Below are 23,910 nucleotides of genomic sequence, written 5' to 3' on the forward strand. Positions count from 1 at the left end.
GGAAGCTGATGTATTATCATGATAACAAGTGTTATCATTCAGAATGTTTTCTGAACTCAGTATCTTCATAAAATGCATGGACTTATTTTTTCACTTATGTATTTTTTATTTGTCCATGGTCATATGGTAAAGAAAAAAACATTTCCCCTTAATGTTGAAGTCTACAGCAAAAGCAGACAAAAAGCCACTCCTCATCTCTAGATTACTCTTCTTTTTGGGATATATTCTGTGATGGAATAACATATATTACAGATTATTATGACTGACCTTTTAATGAATAACATAAAATAACATAAAATGAAGACTTCAAGTTCTTTATGTACAGGCTGATCTTTTTGGTATGAAATTATTAAATCAAGTGGTAAATGCATGTATTAAATAAGGTTTGATATTTTAACTTACATAACTTGAATTGTGTGATCTAAAGGTTTTAATGAAAATTCCTGTGACTTAAAATATTTTGTAGCAGTCTTTAATAATATATATCTGTTACATGATAAGTAGCCAGACTGGGTAGTAGAGTGATTCTAAGTAACTGAACTATATTGTGGTTAAGTGATATTGTGCTATAACTAATCTTCTATAAAGAAACATTTAAATAGCTAAGACTAGAGATGTAACTCATCTGTAGAGTGTTTGCTCAGTTAGTTCAAAGCTCTGGGTTTGAATCCCCCAAATCAAAAACTATTAATGAAATGAAGTAAAATTAAAAAAAGTTGAGACAAACACTTTAACCAAAATGAAAAATGTAATCAGCAAACAAAAGATCATGAATTATAATACCAATAAACTGATATTTATAGAGGATTTCATTATGAAACTAAGGCAATGCCAACTTAAGCATTAGTTGTAGTAACCTTTCTGTGCATTTAGAAACTGTATACAAGAAGCATAATTTTATTTGGTTTTATTATTTTATATTGCAGAAATATCAATAAAGCTTAGGAATTTTTTTCTGACCAACCTTTACAAGTTGGGGTTTTTGTTTGCTTGATTTTTTTTGTTGTTGTTATTGTGTTTTTTAATTTGACTGTCCTTCTGTTATGTGATATAATTCAAAAGGCAGGTGTTTCTAACTTGAGAATAGTACTGATATGTATATGTGTGTGTGTATATATATATTATTTATATGTATAAATAATATATATATATATTATATTGGAATAGCCACATAACAGCAAGCAGCTGTAATTTGAATGAACTCCTGTCTCTTAATATGTAAAAAGAAACATTAGACAAAAAATTTATCCAGGTGTTTTAGACCCTGTCAAAATGTTGTGTCTGGAACAGAAAATGCTGTGTGATGCATGCCTTATTTCTTGTGTACTCAGCTTGAGTCCCTGTCTCAGCTTTTGTTCTGTAGTTTAGCTCGGATAAAAATGCCTGAGTGGGGTAGGGTGGGGTGGGATATGGTGAGGACAGGAGAGAAGAGTGCGTCTCAATACAGTCGCATATGTTTTCCAGTGACACACATGTGCCAGTCCGCTAGAGACAGAATCAGGATGTCTTCATCTTACACTGGAGTACTTACATTGCATGTGTACTCGGAAGTTATTTAAGGGAAGCCCTTTTCTGTCACCCATTTACCTTTCGATAAGAAAGCTGAGGATAAGTGACTTGTATTTTGAACCTCATACTTTTCATCTGGACACATTTCATATAGCTAGCATGAAACTTTCCTTACAGGCGTACACAAGTGATGCCTTGAACATTCTAGGCTTTTTGTAGTTTATACTTTAAAATACCTTACTTTTCTAGAGAAGGGAAACATTTATAATTCTACATTCTAAATCTGAGTACATTAAGAAATATTTCCAACTGTAAAGCTTGGGTATAAGAATCATTTAATTGTTCTGTTTTGCAGTGAATTAGAAGTAAAATTAAGTACATCCTTTAAAACCCTTTAAAGGCCCAACGATGGTGGTGCACGCCTTTAATCCCAGCACTTGGGAGGCAGAGGCAGGCGGATTTCTGAGTTCGAGGCCAGCCTGGTCTACAGAGTGAGATCCAGGATAGCCAGGGTTACACAGAGAAACCCTGTCTTGAAAAACCAAAAAAAAAAAAAAAAAAAAAAAGAAAACTGCTTTTGTCTGCCATTTGTAAATTTTTGTGAGTCACAATTGATATTAAAATGTAAGAAATTCTCATGCTTGGTATGTATATTTCCCCCTTTTGTATGAGAAAGATGGCAGCCAGGATCTCATCCACCAAAGCATCTGTGCCGCCACTGAATCAGACCCTTAGCTCTTCTCTCTATCCCAGTCATTCTGAGCACTATTATGAAAATCAGTTTATTAATGTAAAACATGGAAATGCCACTTCTTGTGGGTGACTCTAGTGAAGTGAAAGTGAAATAATTGACCCTGATATAGTTGGTACAAGCTGAGGCTTGCCAACTGGGCTTCAAATGTCTTGCTGAACTCCTAAGTATGAATGACTACTGGAGCAGACCGCCCTTACCTCCACAGTGATAGGAGGCAATACAGCAGCCATGCTGTTATGTCAGGTGTGGTTTTGTAAGTTGAGGTTTTGGAGGAATATTTTGTTTACCGATGAATCATATTGAGACCATGGCAGGAAGAAGCAATTACCAAGACTGGACTCTTGCCCCTGCTACTCAGTTGTAGAGTTAGTAGTAAATCTTTGACCTTAATCTTGAACTGCATTTGCTCTTTTTGTGATGAAGGTCTGTAAGTCGAACATTAGCACTGTTGGTTATTTGAAGCAGTCTATCTGAGATTCACCAAGAGGATGACAAGTGAACTTTCCAGCACAACCTGATTTCTCTGCAGTCTAATTTGTGGCACCAAATCTGAAGATACATTTATATAAAGCAAGAGCAGGTTTCCTATGGGGGAAAACCATTTGTCATTTGCTCTTAACAAGATAAATCCCCATAGACAGATCTTCTTGTAAAACGATTCCCATAGGATTTATTCTCAACTTCAATAAAAAAGGAGATATGGTAAACAAAGGTATGACGAAATATTAGTTAGCTCTTGCATTTTTGCTGGAAAGCTCCCAGTCCTAACTCTCTGAGGTTTAAAACAGCACAATTTCATATGAATTAAGTGGGCCTCAGAACAGACTGCACGGTGTTGCTTTGTGCTCAGCTGATCTTGTTTATAATGTGGAAAGTGATCAAAATAATCCATGTCTCCATTTAAATGTATCTTTGTCACTAGTATACTTACTGAGCTATAAAATGGAAAATGCAAGTATTAAAAGTATAATTCAGATGAAGAGAGTGCCAAATACTTTCAGGCATCGAATTAAAATATGAATTTAGAGAACAACTTAGAGTACTTACTAGACTGTTGAATCTATTGCGTTTAATATACGGGGAAGAATATAAAACAGCAGATGTGCCTTTATATCATGAATTTATAGCCTGGGTCATATTTGCTTCAATTGATACACATTCACATTAGTGTATATTTATGTTAATATGTCTTTTAACAGCTTTCCTTTTTTACATACGTTTTATATTTTTCTGGGTCAGAATCTGTTAATGCAGTGGTTCAACCTTCCTAATGCTGCGACCCTTAAACAGTTTCTCATGTTGTGGTGACCTTCCAACCATAAAATTATTTTGTTGCTACTTTATAACTGTAATTTTGCTACTGTTATAAATTGTAAATATTTGATATACAGGATATGTGATATGTGACCCATCCTCAAAGGGACAGATATCCACAAGTTGAGGACCACTGTTTTAATGATTCCTCCTTGCCTATTTATCAAAATAATTAAACTTATTTTGTTCTACATTGTGCTATCAAACGGTTTAGCATTTTCCACTTGGAGGTTTTAGTCTCTGGTGATTTCACACTTACTTTACTACTTGACTCTGCAATTCCATTTCTCTAGCCAGCCTGGCTTAACTGTATTATGAACTGTTTAAAAACAGGTGGCTGCAGCCTTTAATCCCAGCACTCGAGAAGCAGAGGCAGGAGAATCTCTGTGAGATCAAGGCCAGTTTGGTCACAGAGCAAGTTCTAGGACAGCCAAGGCTACACAGAGAAACCCTGTCTTGAAAAATACAAAACAAAACAAAACAAAACCCCCAAACCAAATCAGTCATTCAATCAATCAGTCAATCAAACAAACAAACACTGTCCTCCAAAATACTCTTTCCCCCTCCCTAAAACAAAACCATGAATCTTGAAATGAATATTCTGGGTTTGAATCCCAGAGTGCACTACTGACCAGGAGTTTAACCCTGGACAGAATTCTTAAGATCTGAAATAGAGTTGGTGACATGGTTTGGAAGGCTCCATTGTGTGATGCATCTGAGAGTTCTATGCTTGACAGCGAAGCAAGCAAGCCAGCAAGCCAGCCAGCGAGCGCTGCAATCCCTGTCAGCCGGGCTCATCAACTGTGCCTCGCTCGCTGTTTTTTTTTTTTTCTCTTAACACTTTGTTCTCAGTCTTTATTTTGCTTAGAATGCATTATATTTTGTTTCTTAATAAAACATATCTTTTGTAAGGTTAAGAATGATCCTCAAAGTAAATGGGCTCACTTATGATAAACTTGTTATCCATGGCACTAATTAGAAATTGTCGGGCTGGAGAGATGACTCAGCGGCTAAGAACAATGACTGCTCTTCCAAAGGTCCTGAGTTCAAATCCCAGTAACCACATGGTGGCTCACAACAGTCTGTAATAAGATCTGATGCCCTCTTCTGGTGTGTCTGAAGACAGCTAAAGTGTACTTACATATAATAATAAATCTTAAAAAAAAAGCATAAAAATAAAGGCAGATAAAGGCAGGATGTGGTAGAGCACAGCTTTAATCCCAGCACTTGGGGAACAGAGGTAGGTGGATCTCTGAGTTTGAAGACAGTCCAGGACAATCAGGGCTATTTACACAGGGAAACCTTGTCTCAAAAACCAAAACAAACAAGCAAAAAACAACCCCCCCAAAACAACAAAACCCCAAATTAACAATAAAATAGAAACTGTCTTTTATAGTTTTGTTTTCAAAATGTTTGACATTTTCATATTGTAAGCTTCTTGAGGAAAGATCATATATTAGATTTTAGAAACTTGGTATTGGAATCAGTGTCCTTTCCTAGGAGTAGAAGTCAATCATTTGTTGATTAAGCCTCAGACTGTATTGTGTAATCAGCTGTTTTATCATGTATTCAATCCCAGAATTTAATTGCCATTAGAACAGTGTGTGTGTGTGTGTGTGTGTGTGTGTGTATTTTCTTTTTCCCCCTGGAACTTGCTCTGTAGACCAGGGTGGCCTCGAACTCAGAAATTCTGCTTCTGCCTCGTGAGTGCCGTGTGTAACCATCACCCAGCTATAACGGTTTCATTTTTAAAATGAATATCATTGTTTATTTACTTATTTTTGCAAAAACACATTTAATGGCATAAATGAATGAATTTTAGCATTTTGTTAAATTACTACCTAGGTAACAGTAAATTTGGGTTGACTTTACTTTCTCATTTCTTCTTAGCTTTTCAAATGAAAATTTGTTCCCTTTCTCTATATGTATTCCATATGCCTGTGGGATTTCTGTAGCATCTTAACAAAGACGTGTTAGTAATTGGGAATGCTCTATCAGATTTGGTTGTAGTAGGTGCATGCATTTTTAATTCTGCTTATCATATGAGAAATTGGGAAACTGGGGGGATTTTGCCTTTTGGGAAGCTACTTTGAACATTCCAAGCCTCTTGTATTTCACTCTTTGCTGCCTAATTTGACTGTATCTACTGGGATGTTAAAGCAGGAGCAGGTTCTTGAGTTCCAGTGTCATCACCAAGGTAACTGGTGGACACAGAATGGAATTCTTTATAATAGTCACTCCTGTGATGGGTCTGTAGTGTTTAAATTAAGATTTTATTATGCAAAGTTACCTGCCTTGAAGCCTACAGAGATTTTTAAACTGAGAGCAATCCTTGATTTTATGTAGATTTTAAATCCATATACATTTAATTTCAGACTCCCTCTGTAATTTAAAAGTCCCCATATGCCCCCCTTTTTGGTTAGTATATTTTCATTGTGTACCATTTTTTAGGTGATAATTTTCATGAGTTATTCTCCGTGAAGGCATTCTAATTCCAGATATGATGAGGAACTCAAGTTTCTATAAAAACTTAAAAAAATGTTTCTTTTCATTATAATTATGAGTGTGAGTAGTGTTTGTGAGGCACACGTGTGTGTGTGTGTGTGTGTGTGTGTGTGTGTCTGTGTCTGTGTCTGTCTGTCTGTCTTTAGATAGGTGCTGGGTGTCTGTGAATTTCTATTTTACTTTTTGGTAGAGTCAGTGTCTCACTGAACCCAGAACTCTTGATTATGGTTACAGGCCAATTACCTTAGCCAGTCCTCCTGGGGCTCCCTCCTGCTCCTGCCTCCCTACTGTTGGAACTGTGGCAGAGCATGCCTGCCTGCCTGCATGTTAACTGTAGCCCTTATATGCAGAACAAGTGCTTTATCCCTGAAGCATCTCCCTAGCCTCTCCAATTTTATTTTTTGAATTTAAAAATACATGTTTAAATGTGCATTTGTGTGATAGTGGGTACATATGTGGGATGGTGTGAAGGTAAGAGAACAACCTCTGTGTACCATCCTGAGGCACCTTCTGCCTTTTGTTTGAGATGGACACATTGGCCTGGCACTTTGCCAGCACAGGCGATCCTAGAGCTTCCAGTGTTTTACCATCACTGGGATTATCAGTACACTAACAAGCCCTTTGTGTCCTATGGGTTGTATGGATGCAGACTCTGGTCCTCCACCTTACTTATTGAGTCTTTCTCTGACCTGCATTTCCATTTCGTATCTTCATGCATTTATTGATCAATTATTGACACAAAATGAATCAAGAAGTGAACTGCTATAAATATAGCATCAAATGTCCTGGGAGAGTTATTCAAACAATAGGAGGTAAAGGAGAAAGACAATAAATGGAAATGGATTATAGTAGATGCTTGTACATGCTATGGAGTGAACTTAGGTGAGGAAGGAAGATGGAGACACATGAGAGGGGTGGAGAACCATCTAAGTTAAATACCATTCAGAACTTGCAGACCTTTGAACAAAGGCATGAAGAAGTCATTGGATGCTTCAATGTGACTTTGTGTGTTTATACTATTGATACTTTGATTGATGCTAACTCTTTTGTTATATTAGCAGTTCTGTTCTATCCCCATTCGTTCTCATGTCATATTCTGCTTTTCTGTTTGGACTCTTATTTTAAATTTTTATATGCCTTTCCTTGAAAAAAAAAAAGTGTGTGTCCTGAGAACTATAGCCAAATATACTTGAGAGATTTGGAAAATAAATTCTTCATGTATCCAAGTTCAAAATTCTTCTGATAAAGTTGTAACTACTGATAAAATGCATTTAGATACCTAAACTAAACTTTTGGACAAAGGAGAAAATGTAAAGATTTTAATTAATAGAATTGGCTGGACTTCAGCTTTATTGGTTGCTCTCTCAATTTGCTTATGTGTAAGTTTAACATGAAAAAAACAATCTTTGTGATAGATTTTATTTTAGAAGTACCCCTCCTCTCCTAAAATTTTAATATCATTGCTTAAATGGTATAGGTATCATATCTCATATTTAATCATAGTCATGAGTCAGTTTTATTTATAAAACTTTGAATATGCAAATAGACAAATGAAAGGTTGTTTAGAAGTTATTGATGGAGGCACATTGTCTTGAATTTTGTTATTTTGAGTAATGATTGTCATTTTGATATTATTAAGTGTAGAATTTTCAGTCTGTTCATGTCAAAACCATATTTTTCTTTTCAATTCGTTGGAAAATATTCAGCATTATTTGCCTGTCATCCATTGTGAAATAGCTTCATATTTGAGGCTATTGTTGTTGCACATTGGAAAGCTTAAAAATGGTACATGCACATTTAATATGAGGAAGATAGGTATTTTATAGCATTTAAGTAAAAATTAGTGGATTTTTATGCAACCTTAAGCAAAACAAAACCTTTCTCAAACCTTGTATAATTATATATGCAATGTTATTTAAAAATGTATTGCCTTTTAATTAGTGGTTTGTATATGTCTGTTGATATGCATACTACTGCATGCTATGGGAGTCTAACGACAATTTGAAAAGTAGGTTCTTTCCTTCTAACTCTGTGGGTCCAGGTGAAGTAATTAGAGGCAGCAAACTGAAGACACATTGTTTGATGAGAGAAGAAACCTTGGCTTTGGTCCTTACAACCATCAGAAGGGAGGAAGGAACCTTGCTTGTGTCCCTTATCATTTTTTCTCCTTTTTTCTTTGCAATTGCAAAGGAATAATTAGTATTCAATAACATGTGCGCCTGTAAGTCATTGATCACCCATCTTAGCTATGTGATGTATCAAACACAGACATTTGCCTATTTAAAAAACAATTATGAAAATAAAATATTTATAGAACTTAGTTCTGTTTAACATTTACTGACTACTGGCGATCTTTGATTTAAGAAAGTATAGTGTAAAGTATGATAGGGTGGTACAAATCTAGGGATTTATAAAGAGGAGACTCAGTTGCACAGCATAGTGTATGTGATGAAGCTTCATAGCTTGATGTCTTTTAAGGATGTTGCACTTCACACTGCAGCTGGATTATCTTAAGGAGGCAAGGACCAGTGAGCAGCAGAAAGCACTCTCTAGCATGACTTAGAATGTTGCATATGTACCCTCACTTATTTTATTTTTATTCCATTGTCATTGCCATTTAGTTAATTCTACTTAATAAGCTCTTAAATATCAAAATATCATATGCCTAATGTAGGACTTACTTTTATTAGATCAGTTTTTTTTTCCTGACAAGATTAGAACAATGTAAAGTATTTGTTAAATAATTGACTAGGAATTAAAGAACTGCTTTGGAACTTAATAAATTTGCTAATGCATGCCCTGCAAACAATGTACTCCTAAGTCAAATGTGGTTTTAATAATTTTGGTTGCTGTGTATGTGTACTTTTCATAAATTGGGCTCTTCAGCTTTAGACTTAAAAATTTACTAGATATGAACATTAGAAAGTATTCCAGTTATTTCCTTAGAAATTAAACAGTCTGTACTTGGTTTTCCTAGCATGTGTCAATGATATCCCTGAATATTGAAAATGAAGGGTTTCTGAGTTGTTGTACCTTTCTTAGGAAGTAAGAGTGGACACAAGAAATAAAAAATTTTAGACTGTAGGTTTTCCTACTTGTGTTTGGTAGCATCACATTTGTCCATCACTGTCCATGTGTTTTTCCATCAGTACTCTCTTCATTATTCTCTTACTAGTGTGTTGTCTCTGTCACCTTTTCCAGGCTGACTGTCCTATTTGCTCTGTTTTCAGGCCGGCTTTATTTATGAACCGGTCCGTTCTAAATCACCTCTGTCCTTCCTTTAGCGCAGGCCCTGCCTTTTGCTCAGAATTACTCCTCAGCTTCAGCCTCCTTCAGCTCTCCTTTTGTATTCATGCTCTTTTGTTTTGGATAGTTGTTCCTTCCACAGTCTCCTGTTTGTTGCTTCTGGGAACTCTAGAGAAATAGTTTTCTTTGCTCTGCTCCTGTGCTGTGTAATGAGAAGAAATGAAAGCAGTGCTGAGAGATAGCTGTGGCGCTTTCAAAGTGAGGATGGTAGGGACTGACAGATGGAATGTTCCCAGTACCAGTGGATGGCCTAAAGATTGTAAGGAGCATGGAGAAAGTGCCCATCTTAAGGTTCTCAAATTTATTTTTATGGTTGAAAAACTGCTGGCAGTATTAATATAATAGAATGTTCATGGAAAACCCTGAATACATTCTTTAAAGTTGGGTTAATTGTTATTAAATAACTTATTTCTCTTTTCCTGTACAGATTTTGGTATTTTATGATATTACATTTTTGTCTTTTTCTTCCAATATTTTATAAAAAAGTGTCTAATGTGTATAAACATGCAAGACAGTACAACTTCTTCTTTTAAAGGTTATAGTTGGTTCCCCAACTCTATGTGACTGAGTTTCACCAATCTATTTAACAGAATTTTATTGACAGACTCCATGATTTTTTTGTCTAATGAAAATAAAATAATGTCTAATGCAGTGATTTTTGTGTGAATAATTTATTCAGCATTAATCTTAAAAGTATAGAATATTTGAGATAGATTTTATGAGTTAATATAAAGTATTACTTGTCAATGGAGATGCATAGAAGAAATATTTTATGGTAAAGTGCTATCTAGAATTTCCTTTTATAGTTTTACTGATACTAATTTTGTAAATATTGGGTTACTAAGTTTACTTTTCTATTGTTGGACTTACAATAGATTTTGAAAAATCAGAGTCAAAGGTACTTAGCACTGTTCGGTAACCTTAAAAGCTTGCTGGGTTCATTTATATATTACAACCTCTTAGAGAACTATGTAGAAAAGGGGTAGTAGGTGGTATAATTGAAATGTAGATCATAATCTCTGTTTGTTTTGCCAAATTAGTTAGGGGTTCTGAGGATACATTTTGAATATTTGTGTATGTTTAGCATTTCGTCCCTTTGTTAGAGATCTCTCAGTGTGACTTGGTTTTAATAGGATGTGTCTTGAATTGTGGGCCAATCACTCTTGAAAAGTATTAAGCCCTTTAAACACACTGGTCAGCTCCACAGAGGGAAGCCTACAGGTTTATTAGCACTGCTTGGCCTGAAAGCACAGCATACCCTTTTAGGTTGCACAGCAACAGACTCCTAGCAACCATAATAGATTGAATTTCTAAGAGTGACCAGGCCGGATGTAATAATAAAGCAAGAGGTACAAACAGTTGTCATGGTTTTCTTTTCACAGCAAGCTAGTTTGATTTAGGGAAGCTTAGCTTTTCAAAAATGGGCAAACTTCTAATAAAACTACTACTGCTTGTACATGGGACTTTTGGTATTACCATGGCAATAATGGTACCAAATTTAAGAGTCATGGGTTAATAATATGCTTATAATAAAACAAAAGTTAAAAGGATTATTATCTAAAGTTTTCAGGAGGAATGTATTTTAAAAGGATGTTATTATAAACTTAAATTAGAATTGGAACCAGATAATGCTAATATCCCTTTTAAAAATAAAAACATTATGTTTTCTATCTTTTTGTCATTCTATTTTAATTTTAATACAGTTCCCTATACTTTTATGTTATGATGTAATTGAACATTCATATAAAACTTACCATGTTACATATTTCAAAACATTAAAAACCTTAGCTTATTTGAACTGCTTTGAAGTTATAAACCAATTGAAGCAGAGAATTTATTAGTGAAACAATAAAGAAGTATTTAATCTTTCACAGTGATAGGAAAAGCACTATTTGTCTACAGATGTAATGTGCTTTGACTTCCTCAGCATTCTTTCTGTTTAGACATTAGTGTGTGTTTGCTAGTTTTGCTGTGAAAGGGAACTTGATTCAGATACAGTCACAGGCTGAAGAAGGATGCTTCCATCAAAGGAAGGGACTAGCTGTTGGAGTTGAGAGCAGTACTGTAGCCTCTGACAGCAGGCTGTAAATATACACATGTGCTAATACCCTTGATTTGTTTGTCTTTTGTGTCAGCATTTGGAAAAGATTGTTAAAGTGGCAGTTGTAGTAAAGACTAGCAATTACAGTAAAGAGCAGAAATTAGGTATTTGTGACCTATTATATTTTATTAAAAGACTTTCTTATTAAAATGGCACTGCTTACTCTGATTACTTGACAGCTGCCCAAAACAGATTAGAAAATACATAGTTTCAGCTAAAGGTGAAATCAACCTCTTAAGCAAATTTCTGGCATAGGACAAATAATATATGGTATAGTATAAGCCTACTTAAACAATAAATTTGCTTTTGGGAAAAATGTTTATCAGTGGCTAAATGGCATGCGCCCTTAGCGTTCAGTTACAAAGAGCACACCAGCAGTGGGACTTTCCCACTGAGATGTCTTACCACTCATCTGAGACTGCACTAGCTTTTCACTAATAATCGACTTTGAGAAGTATAGATCTAGGGAGCAGGATGGCTTCCAGGAAGCATTTTTCTATCTTTTTTCTTGTACCCACAACTCAAACTTTGAAAGCTTCATTACTAGGTTATTTCTGAAGTAGAATTCTAAGTGTCCTTTTCTCGAGCCAGTTTAGCCCAATGAGTTCAGTACTTGAACTTTAGGCATCCCCTTCACAATAATGAATTGTCTGTTTTTTCTGGACAAAGTTTTCATCTTCTATGGCTCTAACTTTTCTAGCATTTCTACTGCTTTGGAAAATACACAGTAAACCAATCCTTGTTTCTTTGTCCCTGTCTTTTACACCATCAAGTATGGGATGAGCACCATAGAACATTCTATGAATACCAAATTATACTTCACTGTTGAACACATACACACACACACAAACACACACACACAGACTTAGTATGAAACTGATCTATCTATCTATCGATCTATCTATATCTATATCTATATCTATATCTATATCTATATCTATATCTATATCTATATCTATATCTATATCTATATAAAGTTGACTTGCCAGAATTTGCAATATTAATAGAAAGCTGCTGTGTGTATATGGAACTGTATAATTTTCACAAAGTCCCAAACTAAGCTATTTTAGACTCTCATGTTAATTCCACTTATACACAAGCTGGATTTTCAGCTAAATAAGTACCTGGTAGGAGTTGGAGTGGCTAATACTATGAATTGTATCTTACAATTGTGAGGCAGGGGTTATGCACACCATAGAGAACTGAGTACTAGTATGTAATGAGTTTGAAGAGCTCCTTGGTAATAATGAAACAGATGAAGTAGACAAGAAAAGGTGGAATTTAAACCATGCCCAGGATGTTATCAGCCAGTGTACATTTTAGGCGGAGGATCCAATGTGAAGATGAAAGTGGTCTTTAGATGAATTTGGCAGATGTATGTGGAATAGAAAATAGACCTCGAGCATGAAGACCTGAAAAACAGGATTCTGGTTTGCAATTCCAAAAGGCCTTGCTTGAGCTCCCCTTTCCTCTTCTTTTACATTGAATTCATGGGTGACACAGATAACCGGTATTGAATGAAGTCATATCACAAAGTGTGGGCAACTGTAATAACAGCTATATGCTTGGCATGATGACAGTGAGTCATATTGCCAGTGCAGCACTTGATTAGTAAGTACTACTACAAGTGATGATACTGTAATAATCATTATCAGTTGTGTTGTAATGAAGATTGAGTCTGAGGAAACATTTGTGTAAAGAGGATGTGGGAATCATAATCATGCCAGTCCCTACATCACATATGATCACAAGTCATATCCCTACATACTTGAATATTTACCAAGAAGTATAATGAAGCACATTTTATTACTGTAACTTGACCAGTTCTTTGAGGGACAGTGGCAAGAGGAGAACTGACGCATCATCTTGGTCTGGAACTATAGTTCACCTCCTTCCCCAGTGTCCCAGGTGCTTTATCTTGCCCATATGTATACTCAGCTATATAGCCTGGCCCCATTGTTTTCAAGCTCTCTTCCTGACAACTCCTGAGTCTAGAGGTATGCTTGCCTCTCTATCTGCACTGGGAAGAGTAGTTCATGGCTGCCTACTGTGTGGTCCTCAGGGTCAACTTAAGTAGATTTCTAAGGGGTCAGCATGCCACTGAACTGAACAAACTTCTTGTCCTATGAGCTTATCCCTGGGCAGATAGTCATAAATGACATTCAGAAGTGCATGGAGAAGCTGCAGAGATGGTTCAAATATTAAGAACACTTGCTACTTTTCCAGAGGATCTGGGTTCATGGCCCAACACTACCTGATAGCTTAGAACCATCCGTAATTTTAGTTTCAGAGGATCTGACTCTTTTCTGGCCTCCATGGTCACTGTATACATTTGCTGCACAGACATGCACGCAGATGCAGGCAGAGTCTCTCTCTCTCTCTCTCTCTCTCTCTCTCTCTCTCTCTCTCTCTCTCTCTCTCCCTTCCCCCCCTCCCTGTCTCTCTCTCTGTCTCTGTTTCTCTCTGTCTCTTTCTCTCACACATACACACAAACACAAATAAGTGCAAGGACTTGGAGTAATACTTTTTCTTGTCTTTTCTCAAGATGGCTGGAAGTGCCTATTTGACATGATGACAGATCAGCAGGGCTTCTTCCTGTATTTGTAAGGTGCCATAAGAATGAAAAGGCTAAGAGATAGCTAGGTTCTTGGTGTCTTGTAGAGCTGCTAAGAAAAGCAGTATTTGCATGCAGTGCAGATGGGACATAACCTTGTGTTTGTTACCACCGTATCTACTAGCATCTAGTTACTTTCTCATACATTGCTAACCACCTTACCAGAGTAAGAAGTTACCATAGAATATAACAAGAGGGAAATAAATTACTGAGAAGTCACCATAGAACTTAGGACACTAGAAAGGACAGTTGGTTGACTTGATACTGTGCCTGTGCATTACATGTGAGGAACTTTGAATATATGCTATCTAAAATACTTCCTTTTATTTGAATTATTAAATATGAACTGGATCTTAAGGAATAAATTAGACTTACTGTTAAAGTGATGAGTGGTAAAGGCCTCAGTGAACTAGTGTGGTAGCTGTGGTACTTGCAGTCCTTTAAAAGACCTGAGCAGTTGTATCACAGTGTGGTGGGAAATAGAGAAACAGCAGTTGCAAGCAGAGATATTGTTTATAGCCTATTTGGAGAGGAGGAATTGGCAAAGATAAACTGACTATAATTTAGCATGGACTTATACTTATCAGGTTGACATAGGGAAGGGTATTTGGAGAAAATAATTAGAATTAAAATGTCTGTAATTGTAAGTCTCTAATTAATAATTATGTTGCATAAAATCACTGAAATGTGTAGTCACTTCATTTTTGATATACAATAAACTTCATTTCAGAGAACATTCATAGTGTAACATCTATTATGTAGAGTTTAAATTGTCCATTCTTTTTGAAAAAGTGGGTTCATTAATTAGTATAGACTTTATTTTGTTGAATATGACTTGTAATCCTCTAGATACATACAAACACCTGCGATTATTTTGTGATCCTTGTCTTGTCTTTAGTTAGTCCTAAATACATGTATTTAGATTTGCTACCTGTTCATATAGACTCAGCTGTGCCTGTTTGCTTTGCTATTTTTCCAAGTTTAATGGACCAATATAAAAATTTATGGCAACTGTCATTTAATATCACTTCTACCTTTAAGGAAAATGAAAACAAAACCAGATCATGCTAGAAAACTGTGTTGCAGTGTATAGTTGACTATAATATACATACTATACTAAATTGACCTGTGTGATATGGACCAAATTTAGGCCAGCAAAACCAGTCTGAACAGGTTTAAACATAGACATAAATGTATGTTATGGTATCATTGTTATAATAAGTCGACTGTATTACAAATAAAGAACACTGGTTTCAAAATAACCTTTTCTATTTTTCTAGAGATTTCTTTAAACAACAAAACAAAATCTGGAAATTACTGTGTACACACTTTTTTCTTTTAATTCTGTCATATGTTACATCCTGATTGCAGTTTCTCCTCTCTCCACTTTTCCCAGTTCTCTCTTCCCTCTCCCCCAGATCCACTCCTCCCCCCTTGCCCTTCAGAAAGGCAGGCCTCCCAGGCATAAGAACTAAACAGAGAATAGCACGTTCCAAACAGTAAGACTGGGCACAAACCCTTCTATCAAGGCTGGACCAGGCAACCCGGGAGGAGGAAAAGGGTTCCAAGAGCAAGGAAAAGAGAGACACACTGCCCTCCCACTATTAGTTGTTCCATGAGAATAACTACAGAACCATAATATATTTGCTGAGGTTTTAGATCAGACCACACAGGCTCCACTGTGCACTTGAATCCCAGCACTCAGGAGGTAGGGGCAGGCTGATCTTCATGACTCTGAAGCTGACATAGTCTACGTAGTAAGATCTTATTTTGAATTTTTTTCTATAAAGTTGATTATTATGGTTTTTTGCTACTGTTTTCAGCTTTATGATTTATGTTTGCATTGCTTCCTTATTTCTAAGAAATATTTAAAATTTGAGCTAATATGTAATCTATTAAACCTTCCTCATTTTTATTTCTTTAAATCTAGAAAGTTAGCAGGATGATTTTCAGCATTGTTCTTTTCACATTTTAAAGTCCACATTTAAGAAATCCCCTTTTTTTCTCACTTATTTATTTCTGATAATCAGAACATTTTATTTGTTCTTTGAATTCTAGCTCATTAAGACACAAGCAAATTCACATTTGCTCCCTGTAAAATCAAACACAATTTCCTATTTTGCTTAACAAGAAAAAAATAAGATTTAGTTGTACAAAGAATACTTTTAAATAATTAAGACATATGAAGTGGTTTAAAATAATCAAGTTTCAAGATATTTTAAAAATTGTTTTATCTTAATCTGATGTTTTATTTTTGTTTTGTTTTTAAACATGTTTGAGCTCTTGGTACTTTTGGCATTTTATAGAGAATCCCTTGAGTTTGGCTGGTTGAATTGGGGCATATTGAACACATGTCATCTATTACCCATGTGACACAGTGGGATACAGAGAGTACTATATAGATTTGACTGCCATATATAGAATCTCAAGTCTGATTTTTTTTTTCATAAGTAGATATTTAAATTTTGGAATGTACTTTTTCTTTTTTTGGTGTTTAACAGTTAATATGTGAGGAGCTTTATTCTTTCACAACTATATATGTACTAGAAACATTATTAGATTGTGTTATGTAATTCTTTTAAATGCTTCAGGAAACCTGTTTATCCGTGGTGCTATGGAAACTGTAAGAGAACTTCTCTCTGATGTCTATCACCTACCCCCTCTGTCACCTCCAGCTGTCTCAGGTAGGAATAAAGGATGCTGTATTTAAAAGTCATATAGTATCACTCAGAATTTATAGGAAAGCAACGAGCACACATATGCCTGTATGTGACATAATCAAGTACTTTTCAGGCTTAGAGGAATTTAGTGATATTAAAAATAGAAAATGGAGTCTTCTCATATGGCTTTGGTTCCCATGTATCACCTATAATGTCTGGATCATGTATACTAATATGAGCCAAAGAATTGTATATACGCCCTGTATTTTCTATACTAGTTATGTTACCAGATACCATGCGCATATTAGAATCTACTTAAGAGTAGAAAAAGCAGCAGCCACTGTATTGAAATTCAGATAATGGCATGATGCCACTTGGATCAGTGGATCTTAACTATTTGGTGAGTAATTGGCTACTATGCTTCTGATGATGTCATAATTCCTCCATTCAATAATGACTTGGCTACTACAGTTTGGTTATGGGAACCTTTGCTTTCATTGGGAAAAAAAATCAATACTGTTGGAAGGAGGCCTTCCTTTGGCATTCAGAAATGTAGAATGAGCTGAGATGGACCTGTGGTGTTTGGGAAGTTCACTGGAGGGATGAGTACTTAAAAGGGACAGGCTTCATGTCTTGAGTACTTATAAGGTGGGTATCATTGCTCTTGAGATAGTGTTTATATTCAGTGTATTTTCTTACAATCCCAAATTGTTGGAATTCAATGATCAGTCCATTAAGGTTGATAAAACCTTATCATATTAGTTTGCCATTTCTCTTTTTAAATGAAATTCAAACAATTAAAATTGGTATTTTCAAGTAATTATATGGTTTACCTTTCCGTAGGTGATCTAGTAATAGAATGTTTGTAATAGTTTTAAATGTAGTTTACCTCACCCCACATCTGATGCTGGTTGTTGAACTCTGGGCCTCATGCATGTTAGGCAGATGCTGTGAGCAGTATCTCAGACCTAATGTACTTACCTTTTGCTGTGGGGCGGATCAAAGCTAGTATCTCCCATGAGTTAATAAGTAAGGGGGCCTATCCCTGAGCGACACTCAGCATTTAGTTTATCTTTAAGAACTACCATTTCATGTTTATTTCATAGACCTATGAGCCTTTATATATTTCTAATAAATGATGTGCTGATAAGATAGAATCTGTCAAAGTTCTTGATTCTTTAGATAGCCTTTCTTACTGAAAGGTTATCTTTCTTTCTTTCAGGTTTAGGGAGAAATTAAATGCATAGCCTGTGAATTAAAGAACAAGGCCAAAGGGAAATAAGAACTATCTTCAGGAGCTAAAGAGAAACTGAATCTATACCAGACCCCTGTACACACACACACACACACAGAGTCAGAGGCAGAGAGACACAGAGATACAGAAAAGCAGAAGCACCCAGAGAGACAGAGACAGAAAAAAGACAACAAGGCCTCATTCTAAAGAATAGCTTTGTATCAGCCTCTCACATACTGGACTTGCTGGGATTCCAGTTGAACACTCTGATTCTGTAGCCTCCCCTCAAATTTGTGCTTTGTAAATGTCCTCCAGAGGTTGCACCCAAAGTTCCCCTGTACATTTTCAAGATTTTATCATGGATATAAGGTTATAATACAGTTTTAAGAATGGTGATTCGTTTTGTGTCTAAGCCCACACCACATGATTTGAAACGTAAGTATAGTATGCATTTATGTATAGGAATTATATTTTAAGAGCTATGAATTTATCAAAATGTATCTAAAGTACTAGCTCTTTCAGATAGTTTCCTAGGCTATATTGTAATTTTCTTGTATTTTTCAACTATTGCAGTTGCTAATGGAATCAATCTGATATTTTACTTACTGAGAATACCTGACTATAGACATTGTATTTCTAATAATTATGCAAACTTATGCAAATTTGTGAAAAGTGCCTGGTTGCAATATATTTGTAGAGGTAATGTAAAGTATATAAACCAATGAATGGGCTGGTGGAGTCCTTTCTTTAGGAAAGAAGTGGAGGAAGCATCCTAAAGTCATCCCAAAGGAAGGAGCAGAGAATATTTTACATGACTCTTCTTACACCATTTTTCATTTTACTCTGATATTTAGACTTTCTTTAGTTTTGGTAGCATTAATCTCTATTGTAAATGAAATGAATAAGGTTATTGGGAGGGGGAATGGAGGAAAGGAAGCAAGTTTGTATATAGGTTAGTAATTAAAAATTATATAGTAGGCTACAATTTATAGATTAAATTTTTTGAGTTTTTTGGTGTGTGTGTGTGCATATATATTTGTATGTGTAGTATCTATAAGAGCTTGCTGTGGCTGCTTAGTTTATGGAGTACTCATTGGCTCCTTGTAAATGGAGAAGCAGAAACAGATTGAGAAACACAGATCCAGTAGTGCAATTTTTATATCAGTGACTTAGCTGTGAAGTGTGATATGACCCTGTTTTGTTCTACCTATCAGGAACTTTGAAACTGTTCTGAAATTAAAGGAACTCTGTAGGAACCACATTCATAGGGATTACTGGAAGTTGAGCTCAATATGCAGAGTAGATTTGTTTTTTCTTTCATGTGCATTACAACATCTCAGCCATTCACAGTTGTATCTCGTTGTCTGTAAACTCTTTTTGTTCTTTATTATGGTATGAGTAGCGATCAGTGTAGTATATATTACCTCTTCTTACTGGTGGTTGAGGATCTAGATAGAAGGTTTAGATTCTTGATGTTCCTCTCTTTTCTTCCCCTCCCTCTCTCCTCCTCCCCCTCCCCCTCCCCTCCCCTCCCCTCCTCTCCCTTCCCCTCCCCTCTCCTCTCCTCTCCTTTCCTCTCCTCTGTCCTCTCCTCTCCCCTCCACCCCTCCTCTCCCCTCTCAACTCTCCTCTCCTCCCCTGCCCTCTTCCCTCCCTTCCCCTCTCCTTCTCCCCCTCCCCCTTTCCTCTCCCCTCCCTTGCCCTCCTCTCTCTTCTCCACCCCTCCCCTCCCCTCCCCTCTCCCCTCCTCTCCTCTTCTCCATTCTGTTCCCCTCCCCTCTCCCCTTCCCTCCCCTCCCCCCTTCCTTCCCTCCCCTCATCTCTCCCCTCCTCTCTTCCCCTCCCCTTCCCTTCTTTCCCCTTCCCGCCCCTTCCTTCCCCTCCCTTCCCCTCTCCTTCCCTCCCCTTCCCTTCCCTCCCCTCCCCTGTCCTTCCCTCCCCTTCCCCTCCCCTTCCCCTCCCCTCCCTTTTCCCTCCCCTTTCCCTCCTCCTCCTCTCCCCTCTCCCTCTCTTTCTTCTTCATTCCTTCCTTTTGTTTTCTTAATGAATATTTCCTTGATTTTGCATACTGTACAGGGAATAAAATTAATTGAAAAAAATCAGGGCCTGTAGTAATTTTTAAGATACTAATTTAAAATATATAAATAGAAAAAATTGCTAAACACTTAAGAGTCCTGTATGAAATATTTAACGCCTAAAGTACAAAGTAACACAGTTGTTCCTTATGGCATTTAAAGTGTCACTTGGATGTCATAACACCAGTCCTGGCAGTTACATTTAGTTTTGACAGGGTAATTTTCATGAGCTACTCTCTGTTTACAGAGTGAAAATGCTGGATCATGATAATCTTCAGACATAGTGGCAGAAGTTATAGGAATGATTCCTTTTTTACATCAGAGAATTGTAGAGTCTTTCATATGTAAGTTTCAACCTGGGTTTTCAGGATACAGGAACATGCACTTGGCTCTTATTGTACTGTAATAATCTATGAAGTATCTGATCTACAAACAGAAAAAAATCTTAAATCAGTGGTTCTTTCAAACCATAATGAAATTTAATAAGCATTAAGTGTGAAATACACAAATTCAAGTTAAAAGTAGCTATTTAGATTCAAAATTAATTCAATTGTTTAGATTCAATTCATTCTACAAATTGAATCTGTGTCTGGAGTTTATGTTCTAAAAGACAGTGACATGTGTTTTTCTGAAAGTGGTTAATGAGCTTTTAGTTTAACATGCTAAGCTGAACACTCCTAGGTGATACATTCAGTGATTTTTCTCCACAGTCTATTTTGGACATGGAATGATTGACAGGGTCTCCCAAATAACAGCAAAATGCTCTTGATAGGAGGAGTGAGCAAAGGTTTGCACCACTGCTGGGCTTTCTTAGTACAGTTGACTCAAAGTTGTAAGCCAAGTAATTTGCATTTCTCCTTTTTCATTGTTAGGATCTTTTCTTCTAAAATTAATGATGTGGATAAAAAATAATTAACTTATTTCTTTAAAAATCATACATATTTAGAACAAGCTTAAATTATAGAAGGGGCAATTTTATTTTGTCATAAAGAAGATCCTCCTTAAAGGTCCCTAAACTTTAGAGTAGTCAGACAGATATTTCAAGTGTTTGTTAACTTACATCCATCCCACCATATCTTCAAGACTAAAGGATTGGTTATTCACTTAAATAGTGTATTTAAGTCTCTTCCAAGTTTATGGGTTTTGGTATAAGCATGCTACCAACTACTTGGAAGAATAATTCTGTGTTCTTGCTTTGCTCATGACTAAAAATGATATGTGCAATTTATAGAGATATGTAAATTATTTCCTCATATTACGATTTAAAACTGTGAGTGCATTTGAGATTATGGTACTAAAATTCCTTTATTATATAAAAGAAATTCCACATTGGGCCTAGAGAAATGCCGCCCTGCAGAGGACCCATGATCAGTTCCTGGCACTACTGTGGCAGCTCACAACTGACTATGCCTCCTGTCTCAGCGAATCTGTCTCCCTCTCTTGGCCTTGTTAGCACCAGGTTTTCATGTGGCATGCTTACATATATATAAGCAAACATTCATATACACAAAGATTAAAAATATCTTTAAAACTCCATGTTATTTTGTACGTTTTAAACATACTTGATAAAGAATTCAGAAGAAGCCATAATTACACAGGAATGAGGCTGAAGCAGTGCTCCCCATCCACTGTTCTGGGTAGTCTTCACCCTGTGTGCTAACTAGTTAACACTGCAGAGCACTGACATGTAACAGATACCATGTGTCAGGCACGGAGTAAGTGCCTCAGTAATCTCCTGTAATCTTCACATTAACTCTCTAAATTTCAAGATCACTTCATTATATAGATTCATTCTTTGCACTTCTTGTCACTGATTAATTACCTGCAAGCCAAATTGTCATTAAAACTGCTCATTTTTTTAACCACTAAAAAAAAAAAAAGTTCCTAGAGATGTAACTCCGTGTAGAGCATGTGCAGGAGGCCCTTGTGTCTCAAGCACACATGTAAAAGAACATAAACTCTGCTGTGATCCTTTGTAGTTGTATGTTTTTCCCAGATGATGTGATGTTGTAACATGACTTAAGACTTAGAAAAACCACATGGGATAAAGGTTAGTTGTATTTATATGTTTATTGACTTTATGTTATTATTGTTGTTGTTGTTGTTGTTATTATTATTATTAATTATTTGAGACAAGGCCACACTTTCTAGCTCTGGCTGGCATGAAACACTCCCTGTTTATCTTAAGTTGCCCTAAAATTTTCAGCTTTCTGCTTTAGCCTCTCGGTGGCTATGTTTACAGGTTTTTTTCATAAAACCCAGCAAAGTTAGAAGTTTAAAAGACAGACTACTTTCAGCCTTGAAGCTATCCAACCTATAAATGTGGAAGGTGACTGCTTGCAGTGATGAAAGTATATTGTTCTGTGCCTCAGTTTCTTTTTCTGTTTTTTTTTTAAGAATAGGTTTCCCTGAGGCACTCAGAATTTAGGTGTGTTTCTTGGCTCTGCCCAAGCTGAGCCTTTCTTGGGTGCAGTCTTGCCCTCAGGGTCTCTTTCTTACTGTCCCAGTGCTGAGCAAGGTTTCTTTAATGATGCTAATATCTTTAAAGAGTTGCAAATGCTTAATCATTATCATCATCATCATCATCATTATCATCATCATCATCATCTCTACTTGCTCTCTCTTTGTGTGTGTGAACTGAGTGAGAACAGTGAGCAATAATCAAGACACAGCCTCATTGTTGTCCTATCTTGAAATTTTCTGTCAAACAGCTTCAGTCATTACTTTTGAATTCAGCTTCACTCTGGTTTTGGGACATTGGCAGACTACCGGAACTCTTAGATAGAATAAAACATAAATACCTTCAGACTCTGTTCAAATAGAGTCCTGCCCTCAAACTTTATGAGCCAGGCCTTTATAGCCAGCATTTTTGTTTGCACTTGTCTTTAAAACTCCTACTAGAATAGTCCATTTAGGCTCTGCTGGTGGAATTCTAGAACTTTTATCTCTCTCTCTTTTTAAAATTATTTTATTTATTTACATTCCAAATGTTGCCCCCTTCCCAATTCTCCTTCTCTGAGTTCTTCACCCCTCCCCTCCCCTCTTTGCCTCTGAGAGGGTGCTTTCCAACCCCTCTTCATCCATCTCCTCCTCTCTCCTCCCCATCCTCCTTCCCTGGGACATTAGTTCTCTACAGGATTAGGCCCATCCTCTTCCCTCAAGGCTAGCCATGGCAGTCCTCTGCTACAGGTGGCATAGTTTCTGGGAGCTCAGAGTATTGTTCTTCCTCTGGGGTTTCTATCCCCTTCAGCTCCTTCAGTCTTTACCCTAACTCTTCCATAGGGGTCCCAGACCTCAGTCCAGTGCACCTGTCACAGCCAGCTGCTGATAGTGCCTCTCAGAGGACAGCATGCTAGGCCCCTGTCTGCAAGCACACCATGGCATCAGTAACAGTGTCAAGGTTGGGTAGCTGTGCCTGAGATGGACCCCAAGTTGGGATGGCCTTTCCTTCAGTCTCTGCTCCATTTTTGTCCCTGCATTTCTTTTAGTTCCAAACTCTTGTTTTGGGGTTTTTGTTTTTGTTTTTGTTTTGTTTTTTGAGACTTAAGACCTATATGGTCAAGTTTATCAGGACAGCAACCACACTTTAATAGTTTTGGTCTTAGTTACTCTTCTGTTGTGATAAAATACCTGGAAAAGAGTAATTTATAGGAAGATTCATTTTAGCTTTCTGTTCCAGAGGGATATGGTCCCTTGCAGAATCAGGCATGGAACATGCTGTGACAGGAGCAAGAGGCTCCCTAGTCACACTGCAGCCATACATAGGAAGTTGAGAGTGAACCAGAACCAGTGTGTCCTATTAACTTTGCAAGTCCCATGTGCTGTGACCCACTTCAAT

General features: G+C 36.6%; 1 protein-coding gene across 6 annotated transcripts in view; it reads left to right on the forward strand.

Annotated features, from left to right (window-relative positions):
* The window catches only part of Rfx3 (regulatory factor X3), a 261,188-nt gene that overhangs the window by 9,617 nt on the left and 227,661 nt on the right, over positions 1–23,910 (forward strand). For 3 of the 6 annotated variants that reach the window (XM_052187747.1, XM_052187722.1, XM_052187762.1), the window contains exon 2: positions 16,695–16,787. The exons of 2 other annotated variants lie outside the window; for them this stretch is intronic. In XM_052187747.1, the coding sequence (XP_052043707.1) occupies positions 16,718–16,787 (70 nt within the window). In that variant the 5' untranslated portion in view covers positions 16,695–16,717. Of the gene's footprint in view, positions 1–16,694; positions 16,788–23,910 lie in introns of those variants that run through there. One more of the 6 variants, XM_052187731.1, reaches the window with a different exon arrangement.

Source organism: Apodemus sylvaticus, chromosome 1, assembly GCF_947179515.1.
Source record: "Apodemus sylvaticus chromosome 1, mApoSyl1.1, whole genome shotgun sequence".
Lineage (NCBI taxonomy): Eukaryota > Metazoa > Chordata > Mammalia > Rodentia > Muridae > Apodemus > Apodemus sylvaticus.